The 12,771-nt window shown below is 42.3% G+C and overlaps 1 protein-coding gene across 1 annotated transcript in view; it reads right to left on the reverse strand.

The window, feature by feature from the left end:
• The window catches only part of CUBN (cubilin), a 151,302-nt gene extending 138,722 nt beyond the window's left edge, over window positions 1-12,580 (reverse strand). The window contains 11 exon segments of the mRNA XM_030010136.2: window positions 319-440; window positions 998-1,093; window positions 2,297-2,428; window positions 3,197-3,365; window positions 4,779-4,905; window positions 8,579-8,682; window positions 9,644-9,745; window positions 10,530-10,568; window positions 11,575-11,667; window positions 12,042-12,171; window positions 12,327-12,580. Of these exon segments, the coding sequence (XP_029865996.1) occupies window positions 319-440; window positions 998-1,093; window positions 2,297-2,428; window positions 3,197-3,365; window positions 4,779-4,905; window positions 8,579-8,682; window positions 9,644-9,745; window positions 10,530-10,568; window positions 11,575-11,667; window positions 12,042-12,171; window positions 12,327-12,445 (1,233 nt within the window). The 5' untranslated portion in view covers window positions 12,446-12,580.
• Between the last annotated feature and the right edge of the window lie 191 nt (window positions 12,581-12,771).

Here is a 12,771-nt window from a genome sequence, read left to right on the forward strand (position 1 = left end):
CCACCCCCCCCCCCCCCCCCCCCCCCCCCCCCCCCCCCCCCCCCAGCATCCCATCGCTAGCCTGGTGTACCAGCTACAATCTCTTAGGTTATTAGTGCCAAGATTGCTGCCTCTACTTCAAACATAAAGAAATGGCTTGTGTGCCCTGAAACTCTCTTTGTTTTCCCCAGGTATATCCATTGATCTCCCACTCCCCGGTGACCTTGCCTCATTACCTTTAGTATGTCTGCACTCAGCTTTCAGTCTCACCAGTCTCCCTGTTGTTACTGGTTATAACTACGTAACATTGTCACTAACTGTGAGGAGCCTAGCACTTACCAAGCACTGCCCATTTGCACAAGGGTTTTGCAGCTGACAGATATCACTGAAAGGAGAGCACCCGTTCGGCCCATATCCACTTCCAGTGTACCCAGATGTGCAGGAACAAAATGCCATTGGCCCTTGGGAGATGAGACAAGATACAGAAAGTAATTTGGTCCTTGTTACAATGACAATACCAATGACAGTAAAGGTCCCTGACATTTTGAAGCACAGCCTTTATATAATTCTAACTTATTTGATCTTTTGACACCTTCCCTGGACAGTGTCCAGTTTGACCATGGAAAGATCCCTGGTGTTGCTTTGCTATGGGTACCTGAGAGTCCAAGGTCACCTTTGTGGGAAGCGGTGGGAGTAGCTGAAGTGTATTTATGGAAAGGAGAAGAGCAGTAAAAGCAGCTGAAATTGGAAAACCGCATCAAAGAGAAATGGTGAAGATCTCCACGTTTTTATGATGAAATCTGCTCTTTGGTGAAGCCTAAATCTATTTCTGTCAGTGTTTGTGGAAAGGCCTGCTGGCTTTAGCTAACCTGCCTGTAAACTCCTTTGGGTGAGGCAAAACTAACTGTGGAGAAGGGGCTGCAATCTAAATATGTGGCTACAAAGTGGACTCAGCCTAACCAAACCCTCCTTGAGATTCACACTGGTATTACTTACAGTCGTTAAGAGAGCATCGTACCTGGAGCTGAGGTACAAGTAGCCAAAGGATGGCACCCTCCATTATTTATTGAGCAGATATCAACCTGGGTACATGTTTGTCCATCTCCCTCATAACCTGTTCAGAGGTAAATTTCAGTTAATCTGCAACAAACTACATTCTCTGAGAATCGACAACAAAACAATCAACTAGTGAGAAAAAGACTAATTTATGGTGTAAAAACATAGTCTTCTGCAGTTAAAAAAAAAAAAGTTGAGATTGCCGCTGAAGTAAAACCTGGCATATTTGTTGTGGTTCCTACATTGCAGGGATAGATTCTAATTGTAACTAAACCCTCCCATGATTTTTAGAAAAAGGGTATATTAGTGCTAGCCAAGTATATGTGAGGTCAGTGAGGCCATAGAAGCTCAGTGCTCTCAGCCACCATGTGCTGCCCTCCCTACGTGTCTGCACCCAGCCAGCCCCGACCACCTCCAGGCGGAATTCCCGCTGCACGCCAGAGCTGCCCTTGGGTCTCAAACGCAACATCCAGCTCCTCTCGGGAGGCTCAGCAGGACCAAAGCACTGCAGCACGACTCTGCATGGCCAGAGCTGAGGTCCACTGCACCACATCAAAACTTGTCTGAGGCCACGTTTCCAGCATGGTGATAGCCCTTCAGCGCTCAGTAACTGAGAGCCTTCACTACCTGCAGTTTATTGCCATTTAAATAGCAATTGAAAGGTCAATTAGAAACACTTTTTCCTGCTAGTATTTCTCATATTGATAGCATGCATTTCATAAAGCATTTTAAATCATAAACCACAAATTATAAAGATGTAAGTCACAACTTCCACTGCTCGACCTGTACTGCAATGGAAACACTGCCTTCTTAGACAGCATTCAGAGCGTGACAATTATCAAGGCTTTTTAAGACAGACAATACAGCTGATTTATGGCACACAGGATACTCTTTCAATTAATACAGACAATGAAATTACTATCATAATTATGCAATCCTTGTTTCCCATTGATAAACTTATAAAGGAAGTACTTCGTCAAATCAAGGCTCTAATACTAAAAAGGGGTACCTAGTACAAGAGAAACAATTCAGAGGATCATCATTAGAGACATACTCTACAAAAAGCTCATTAATAGCTGAAGCAGTTTGAATGTACTTGGACTTTGCAACCTGTATTACAGTATTGTTTTGTGTATGTGATACTTCTTTATAAAAAAACAATCTTCAGCTCCTTAAGTCTATCATAAAACAGGCTCAAATGTGTTGAATCTTCATCTTTTAAGCCTTTCCATAGTTTTATCAACAAAAAACCACATTTTACCTGGTGGACAGAGCCCACAGTGGAAGGATCCCATTGTGTTGACACATTGAACCATCGGCGCTGTCGAGCAGCCTCCGTTATTACTTTCACATTCATCAATGTCTTGGCAACTGTAGCCATTTCCTTGCCAGCCTAAAAAGAAGCACGGGAAAGACATTAAAATAGAAAATGCCTGGCCTTTTCACTTTCTTCTTTGAACAGATCTTTTCATAGAGCAGAAAAATATGACTTTTGAATTTTACTTCATTAACACAAGAGAAGACCTGTCCCTCTCATAACCGATGAAAATTAATAATGGTCTGCAAAATAGGTTGCAAACACAACAGGGTGGAGATGTGTGTGCAAGAATGTTTTATTTTAACTGTATTCTGGATATTCCAGAATCAAACACACTTTAACCTACAGAGGAGGCAGTCCTGGTCTAGTGCACACATGTATAATTTGCAGCAAAGCTTTATCATAACTCTGGTTAAATACCTCAAAAACTCCTCCTATACACACCACCTACCCAACTCAGGAAGAGGAATCATAGGTTATATGGCTTGAGGAGACAATTAGATTTTTATATTGCCTTGGGGCAGTGAGCATAAGGATATGAAAGTACCTCGGACCTATTACATGAACATAAAAGGACATGATGGACATGAAGGTACCTAGGGACATGAGGGTACATCAGACCTATTTAGATGCTCAGTTTAGGATGGTATAAATCATGTGTTAGCCTCCACTGCCTGCGTTATCTAGATAAGACATAACCTGCAGGCATTTATTCTCTAGAATACAGACCAAAGCATTTCATGGAGTTACTTTCATCTAGATCCTGTGCCTGTGCTTACGACATGCAGGCAGTACTACCTCCTGCCACCCCCTCCCACCTGAGACCATGGAAGGACATGATACCTGTGGGGCAGGGACCACATGAGTAGGAGCCTGGTGTGTTGTGGCACTGCACAAGGGGATTCTGTGAACACGGATGATTAGGAAGGCTGCATTCATCTATATCAGCACTGCAGACAGGGCTGCCAGGAGGGGACATCCAGCCAGTGTCACAGATACAGCGGTACTTGGGCTGCCACAGCAAACATCATGTTACATATTTAAGACAGTGAGAACAGTCAAGAAAAGGGCAGGAGGAGTTCATTTTATAAAATGTCTTTTTAACTATAGCAAGAAAGATTTCAGAGCATTACATGGTTTGCACATTCTGTTTTATAAGTTGCTTTGGTAGTTTTCTCAGTCTATTTCTTCCTCTGCATTTACCTATTTAGATTACGGAAGCAACAAGAGGCGCATTCATTATGTTCATAAAAGAAACCTGTAATTCACCCCAAAGCTCCCAGAGAAAATGAACAGCAATTATGAGCTGTACATAAACATAATTAAAAGTCATCAACTTGCTTTGTAACCAGGGTAAACAGATCAGCGTAAGCAACCTGAAATCAGCTTGGGTCTTTTCTTTTAAGCAAACTGTTCAGTAATCTGTGCAATGTGCAGCACTGACATTAAATTGCAAATATATGTTTTCTTTAAGGAAAACAGTTTTCTCTCTAGTAAACTTTACTAATGGCCAGATTTCAGCATTTAACTAGCTTTGGTCCAATTAAAGCTAATGGGAGCTTCATTGTTGACTGTCACAGGAGCAGACACTGTTAAGCCAACACTGAACCCTTTTGAAAAGCTTTCTCCACAAAAAATGGGCAGAAAACAAGTAATGAGTTGTGAAAACTTTTATAAATTGAGAAAATAAATTATTTTATAGCATAGCATGAAGAATATGTGGTGTATCTGGAATGGTGCATGGGTGTATAGAAGTGTTAAGGAGCACAGGCCTGGCAGGGTAGTTTTGGAGGGCTGCTCTGAGTGGAAAGAGCCAAAGCTGGCGCGTTCCATATGTCCCTTTGGAGTGAACACCCTGTACCCAAATTTTCTCCCAAAGAGAATGAGCTGGCTTGCTCCAGAAGGCTCTTCAAGTGTAGGTTAGCAGTGTATCCAGCACAGACGCTTGGAGAGCATCTGGAGTCAGAGACTGAGTCCAACAAACCATGAGGAGCACCAAAGACAAGGAGCAGCTACCCTAGCCGCTATGCAGCCCTGGTGGGTCCCAGGCCACTGACAATAATGTTCCACATGTATGTCTTTTCCCAGGAAAAACAAGATTCATGATGTTTGTACTTCTTAATCTTTTAAGTAATAAAATATTCTAGCAACTTGGAAGTCCCCAAATAAGTAAGAGTATTATGCTTCTAATATGACTCTGACTTATTTAAAGAATATTCCCAAGCTCCCTATGGATGTAGTAGATCTGATACTGTGACAAGGACCTCTAACAAGACACAAGGCATTTTCAATTCTTTCTGCTGTGCTTGGGACAACATTTCTTGCTATTTTTCAGCAGCAGTGTGTGCTACAGTTTTGTGGTGCTCAGCATTTTGTTGCTTATTCATGCTGTGCTGTATAGTGAGACTTAAACGTTGTTCCTCACCTTATTGGGCTGATCTCTGTCTGCATCTATGCAGATGCCATGTCCACAGAGTGTCTCAGATCCTCCCTGGCAGTCATCAAAGTTCAAGGCACAGTGAGGCCCATAGGTTTCTGGAGTACAAGAGCAGCTAATGGTGAAAGCAGACAGAAAAATCAAAACATTGCCTTTATACAGCACTTAAAGATCATATATTGCCATAGTAAGAGATCATTCCCCATTCTTTTAAATATGTAGTGTTCCTTATGAAATCCATCTATTTAGCTATACTGACTATCCCATTAACAATCACGCACAGACACAAGGCTCCTGTTCAGCAGACTCAAAAATCATGTGGGACTTGTGCATATCCATGACTGTCTGACCCTATGGGATAATCCACAGCCTTCTGTTACATTCGTAAGTGCAAATCCAGAAAAAAAGAAACGTCTAACATGAGACTTAGCAGAGTATGTGCCTGGAAATCCCCACTTCAGTCAGAGAGCACCTAAACCTTGTGTTTCAGTTTATGAGCCTCATATGATGCTAAAACCCTACCTCTAGCAACATGCAGAAATGCCATGTCTGGCCTGTACCAGGGATCAGGGTAACTTCACATCCACACTTCAACACACGGCAGTTGCTGTCTCCGCAGCAGCCCAGCTTTCAGGTGAGTGTGGCGGGCAGGAGGAGGCATTTGGGGCTAATGGGGTGGGAAGAACAAAGTAGTGGTCTGAAGGGAGGCATTCTATAGGGAGGATCTGCCTTGCAGGCTGCTAGCTGCATCGTGTTGTTATTTATAGGGCACACCTTAGTCACAGCACTGTACATATGCGGTGGAACTGAGATTCGGAACTTCTAAGCCATCGGATAACATTTCCCTTTTCTCTGACCCTTTATTTCCACATGGACCAAATCTGAGGCTGTGAAATACAACTGAAAGGGACCTAAACCTACAGAAAGTCTCCTATCAGTTCATTAGCTTTTTATTAAAATGACAGTGAGACATTTATTTGGATGCAAGTTATATGCTGTGATGTCTGCTCCTCACAGAGACATATGGCAGGTACACACCCCTGTTGAATCGCTTTTAAGCTGGCTAATGAAAACTACTCTGTAAGAGCATTTATCGGCAGAATTTGAATCAGGGTTTTCCAGTGCAGCTGACCTGGACCTTGGAGCAATTTATTAATAAGCTGCTACTGTCCCTGCCAGGGTGTCACATGCTCAGTTGAAATAGCAGTTTGATAAGCCAATTGCAGGTAACTAAATGCTGCACCCAGGACAAGAAACCTCGATGAACTTAGGCTTAAAAAAAACCACAATAGCTTAATGCTTAACTGCAGTCTGCAGTACTGTAAGACAGCATGTTCATTATTGTAAGAGAGGGCAGATAGACCAACACCATCTCGCCAATGCAGTAGCTCAACCTGGGCAAGCATGGAGGCAACAGGTCAGGGAACCAGATCACCTTTGTATGTTCAAAGTACATTCATAGCTTCATGTTCAACTCCAAAGGACACAGCAAAGCAATCTGACCAGCCTCAAAGGAGGACAACAACCGCACTCTCCTGCCTAGTCTGTCAAAGATTAATCTGCTACCCATCTGAAGTTGCTTAGAGAACAGCTTCAAGAAGTAGGTCATGCTGCAAGGAGCTTCAGCCAAATTGCGATGCACTGCTGCTCGGCACTGCCCTGGTTCTCTCCCATCGCTGATGGCACGTCGTCATGAGGCCCCTGTTATTTTGGTTCTGACGCAAAAGTCTGATAGACCTGGGGACTCTCACAGCCTTTCATCCAACTAATGCAATGTCCCATTAAGGTGTCAATCAAGGAAGGCGTTTCCTGAGTACCCGCTCTTCTTCCTCATACTTTAGTGCTTTCCTGAATTACAGCCTGAAGCATGCAGGTAAAGAATCTGAAGGGAGTGAAGACTGCATTATGCTCCATTTCACAGTACCTTATCCAGTACTCCCTTCACCTGGTGTTATCACTGGGAGCTATGGAAGGTTAAATATAACCATTTTCTTTACCCGCAGTCCACATTGGTGTATATAACTACACCAGAACAGGAGTGGGGTGACCTGGGTTGCTGGGCCCCAGAAACACTAGTAGCAATTCTGTCACAGTTGTTGAAAAGAGCCGTGTCATGCTCTACCTGGGGATGGATTTAGCATCTGGGGAGTACTCAGAAGACAGACAGTATGTGAAGGGAGACTGTGAAGACAGTACAACGGGCTTGGGGAAAGGCCTCAATAATCCTTCCATAATCCTGAGGGCATAATGCAAAATCAGTAATATTAAGATCTGGGTGACTTAAGAAAAGGTCTTAGTTCGTTTCAGGAAGCACTGATTCAGCAAGTACCAAGGAGGGCAAGAATTACATTGGGGAACACACTTACAGGAATCATGACTGTACTAACACAATGACAACACTTGGAAGAAAGGCAGAGGGTTTGTTCTCTCAAACCTTAATTTAGTCACACACCTGTACACCACATCTCTGAGCACAGTAAGAAACAACAAATAAAGGAAGGCTGCTTTTTGTGTCATTTCCTTGACAAATGTCTGTGTTGGGGACAGCTGCAGGCAAGCTAGACACATCCTTTAAAATCAAAGAAAAGCTGACAGGAAGCATCATATACCAGTGACACCTCAGCAGGCTCTGTGTTAATGCTGAAGCGTGAGGAGCACTGCAGGAGAACTTCCCTCGTGTGAGCTTCTTCCAAGAACTGACAAAGCACTATAAGCCAGTGTTACACCAAGGAAATATTTGTGGGGGCTAAGATTTTTGTGCTGAAGCAAGGAACAAAATGCTTTGCAGAAAGCTGTGCCATGTTCTGCAGCCTGCTTGTTCCCATTGCACAGGGATAGCTTTGTATTGTATCTGAAAGTTATTTATTTACCAGATTATTTGACATTTTGGAAAATAAGACACAGAACGTTCAGGCTGGCTTGCCCTGTAAACAAGAGCATGTTTCCTAAGGAGCTGGTCACAGCCAGAGGAGGATATGCTCCAGAGACCTCATCTCTAAGGGCCCCGCACACAGGCAGCCCAGGCACCCTCCTGGCCAGCCAGCTGCAAACAGTATTTCTACTCCTTTTCTGCTTGGCAGCACTGTGCATTGCTTGCTCTGCTGCAGTCTCAGCAGTGCCTGTATTTCTGGAGGGGGTGAAGGCATTTCTGAGAGTTATGCGGTGTACTGGAATGCCAGTGATCAAGGGTGCCCATATATTCAGGAGGTTTCCAACAACTCAAAGCCTTTGCTGGGCCAAAGCTGTCCATCTCCATCTCTTCACTCCCTTTGGTCTCAAAGGGTAGGTGATAATGGAGGGGTGATAACGTGGCTGTGCTAGGTGGGCATGTTGGCGAGTGCTGGTTACAGACCAGCATGTCGCACCTCATCTACATGAGGTAGATGTAGCACCCAGCATGATGGTGACTCAGCATGTCACCACCCCCATCTACATCCCACGGTGCAGTAAATTTCCATTAAATCATCTGCACCTACAACAGAAGACCAGGTCACTGGAGCCAGTCTCCAATTTGCAGCCTGCTTCCCCAGCATGGCTGTGTGACAAATCTGGTTCTTGCTGCTCTTCTTGTGTCAAAGCGGGCAACAGCTTCAGAGAGCCCTCTGTATCAGCAGTGGGCTCGGTGTACAGTGTATTAAGGATTTTATATTCTCTCAGACTGCAAGGGATTATAGCGCATAGATACTAAACAGACTTATTCTTAGAACTTGTGCTGTAGGTGTGATACGGGGTACAAAAATAGCAGCATATTTTACATAGCATTTTTGTATCTAGTTTTGAAAAGTTACCTGTAGCTGCCTGGTTTGTTCTCACAAGTGGCTCCATTCTGGCAGAGTAACCCTGTTCCAGCATAAATCTGGCATTCATTAACATCCTCTGAACACAGGAGGCCCTAAGATGAAATGGAAAACCAGTTTATTTTCCAAATAGCTGAGAAATGAAGCAAACCATGGAGCCAATGTTTAATATAGTTTCCAAAGATATACAAACCATGGGCCGCTATCAACACAGCTTCCCTTATGAAACATTATAACAAAACTCTGGTTTTCAGCTGTGTTTCTGTGACCCTGGTTATCAGTCTGATGGGGGATAAAATATTTCAGATGTTTGTAGAAAGCATATGGACAGCATAGTACTGTCACCCACCCCACCCCCCCCCACCCCCCCACCCCCCACTTCCCAACTTGCTAGCAAAAGGCTCAGAAAACTTTCTTTCAAACTGTTTCTGTCAGGAGATGCTGTTTTATTAAGACTGAAAGCGCAGCAATTTTGAACCAAATCTTGCTGGGACAACTTTCAAGCTGAAAGCCTTCAGAAGAAGATACAACTTTTCCCTCTCTAGTGCCTGTAACAGCACCATTAAAACCTTTGCCAGTAAAGTGTTTGGATTTAAAAAACTCAGAATGGGATTGATTATTTATACCCCAATTTGCCTTATTTGTTTGAGCTTAAATAAATATCCTTCCCTTCTCCCATTCTCTCTCTATCCTTGCGTAAGATCAACAGCAAGGCACACAGTTCAGTTCACTGCTCAGCAAAAACCAAAGACTAATTCTCTGCTGTGGGAACTGCCAAGCAGCATTGACTTCATGGGCCATCACCTGCATATAACAGTGCAAGGTCAGGCCCAATGGTTTGGGCTTCATTTTTTTGGTATATATTGATACTGTTGAGAAGCAAATGTGTTGCACTCCAACCAAATGATGATTGTGATACTGCTGCTTTGCTGTTCAGTATATCTTATTCTGTCCTGAGCAAGTTTAAAATGCTACACTTCATCACAATTATACTAAGCCAGGTGTATCCTTACAGTTAAAATACCTGCTCTGTATTCAAGGAGGCTAAAGACTCACCTGCCAGTTGCTGGGACAGAGGCAAAAGAAACCATCCAGCAAGTTTACACAGGTCCCTGAGTTCTCACAGGGGTTACTACTGCAGGCTTTCCTCTGGATAGCCTGAAACCCAGGAAAAGAGCAGAAAATGAGGTTCCTGCTTATTTGGTGTTCCATTAGCATTTATTTTCAAGACAAAACTTTTGTTTCCCCCCGTTTTTTTTTTCCATTCTTTCTTGGGTACACACACACACTTCTTTTTCAGTAAGGTTGATTTGTAAAGATTTTGAGCTGTTTTACTTATCCCTGTACAAAATAATGACTAATATGATTGGGCTAACACAGGATGGTCAGCTGCAAGCACTAGGATGCGAAAAGCCCTGTAAGAAGTAAATATTAATAGGGAAGGTTCTTTGGTAGCAGGCTGTGACTCTAGATGGAGGGTTATCTTGTCTTCTCAATTCCATGGGTGACTCATCTGACAACTGCTTTTACTGGCAGCTGTCGCTGTGGCTTGTCACAAGCTCAGTGGAGAAGCAGGTGACAGTTGAAAATTAGCTATTTCCAGTACAATACAAAATCCAGTTTGAATTCTTCAGTCTTTGTCTTGACAGATCAGTGAAGGAAGAGTTTACTTCTCTTTGGTATCTAGTTGTTGTTCTTCAATCTACAACTGTTTTTCCTTTAAGCAATGCAGGCTCCTACACAGTTTATATTTTGTAAGAAGGCATTTCACCTCCTTCACAAATCTTGGCTTTTTTTTTACCTCCTGTTACCAAAAAAATTTCTCCTGGGTAATGCATGAGAGGAAAGAAATCATTCAGCTATTTAATCAGTGTAATCTCACTTTATCTACTTGGGCTGGGTTTTTCTTTTTTGATCTTTAGTTTGCTTCCCATTTACTCACCTGCTCTAAGCTTTGAAGTTTGTCGTCAAGACTTACGATCTGCAAGAAAAATGCAAATTACGTTATGCTTGGTATGAGAGTGACCACAGAGGTATGTGCCAGATGCTGGTGGGCTAACAAAATATTTTCTTTGGAGAAAAGAGAACAGCTGGTATGTGAAACCAGGTGACAATCAGGTTCAAATCAGGACCCATTCACTGGGATTTTGGTGTTTTAGGCTGTTCAGAAAATGACAGCTTAAATATGTCCCTGTTTGGCTCCAAAAAGCAAGACTCAGTCTTGTGAAGATGTATGCAGGTGCTTAACATTGAGAATGTGAATATTCCAGCAGACTGTTCAGGTGCTCGTGTGCGTGCGAAGGATGGACGCCTGAGAGAGTACACCAAAAGCCAAGAAAACGTTCACTACATCTCAGTGGATTGTAACCAGAAACAGCAAGCTGAAACTGAATCAGGGAATATGATGGATACATATTAGCACAAGTTCCCAAAGGGAGGTCTCTTAGGCTGTAAAATATTTTCCTATAAGGAACTTGTGGCAACACTGTTACAAAAGACACTTAAACCATGTCAGACAAAGGTTTCAAAATCTTCGGTTGGAGCAAAATCTTTAGTAGCAGGGAAGAGAGAAAACTACTACATAGGTCTTTTCTTTCCACTGCAAACCCCTATAGCCCATTTCACCTATGGAATGGAATGGCTGCGTAACAACTATAGAACATATACGGTCCATTTCCTGAATTTAGTGGGATTTCACTTCCATAAATATTAGAGGATATAGTCCATAGAGATGTCGACAGTGAACAAAAGAAGAACCCTGGTAACTGGAAATTATGGAATTTACAGGAATATTTCCATTGTCTCCAGAGTTACTGCATAAGTATCTCAACATTAAACATAGACTCTGATCTGATGTTAAATATGGACTCTACTCCAGTTCCCTGAATTGGAGTCCAGAAATACTAAAACGAATCAAGTAACAACATTAATCTGAGGAATGGAAAACTGGGAATGCTGGAGGAGGGTAACATAAGGGTATGGCTCACCTTGGAAGTCAGCAGGGCAACTTGCTGGGACACATTCTGAGAGGCACCACTGGCTTTTTTAAGTTCTTTAATCTCTGTGTTACTTTCTCTCACCTAAATTTAAACAAACGATAATGTGAAACAATCTTGGCATTTTCAAAAGCTTACAAACACAAACAAGTTTTGCTTTTTCAAAAGCTTAGGAAAGTTTTGTTCTTGCTTAACTTTACTCTTATAAAGTCCACTTAAATACAGAGAGCTCTGTTACATACACAATTCAATCTTTTAATTATTTCCTGTAATGGCATGATAACTTTACAAATCTGCAATAGCTTACTTTCATATTAGAGTGCTGACATAGATAATATGAAAAAAAACAAACATACAAAACACATCAAACATTTGGTAAGACAAATTCTGAAGGCAATTAAACTATTAATGTGCAAAACTGAAAGCAAAAACATATTAAGGAAAAGTAACTATATCACCTGACTAAAAAGTTCTGCAAGGTCTTCTTCATTAATTTTTATTTTCCCCAGTGGTCCAGTTCTAAATTCAATATTTTTGCTGGAGCCAGCATGGAACACTAAATTACCCTGCTCTGAGGACAAACGAGGCCTGTTGTATTACGGAAAAAACAAAGAGATCATTTAGTTACACATATCTGCCAAAGAGTATGTAAAAAAAGAGCTGCAGTAAAACCATTCTGTTCCCGTTACTGGCACTTAGAAGCCACCATATGAACAAATGCATTTGCAAGCAATGGTACTTACTGCTCATCATAAATGGTTCTTTTCTGCCTCTTTTTTTCATAGTGGTTTGATTCACAGCTCAATCCAGTAAGTAATAATAATGCAACTAAAAGCCCAGGAGCAGGAGCAGCCCAAAGCATTGCTCTCCTCCAGCTGTCCTGCGTCTGAAGTGAAACCTCCAGTGCTGAATTGTACTGTTGCCAGCCCAGATGCCCTTTGTTCTCACACAGCTCTTTATTCACAAGGTGCCCATTCTGCTGTCTTGTCTTGCAAGGGTCAGCTTTATCTCAGGTATCTTAATTAAAGATTGACAGCATGCAAATCTTCTAGACATTAAACGCATTTTTCTCTTTTTGTCTTTTGGTTTCAGGAGTTTTGAAAGATTATTAATTGAAATCTGCCTGTGTTTTATCGTTATGTCTTTGACCTTTGTACAGCTGTGCACCCCTGTATCTTGGAGCACCTC

The sequence above is a fragment of the Aquila chrysaetos genome, chromosome 3 (assembly GCF_900496995.4).
Source record: "Aquila chrysaetos chrysaetos chromosome 3, bAquChr1.4, whole genome shotgun sequence".
NCBI lineage: Eukaryota > Metazoa > Chordata > Aves > Accipitriformes > Accipitridae > Aquila > Aquila chrysaetos.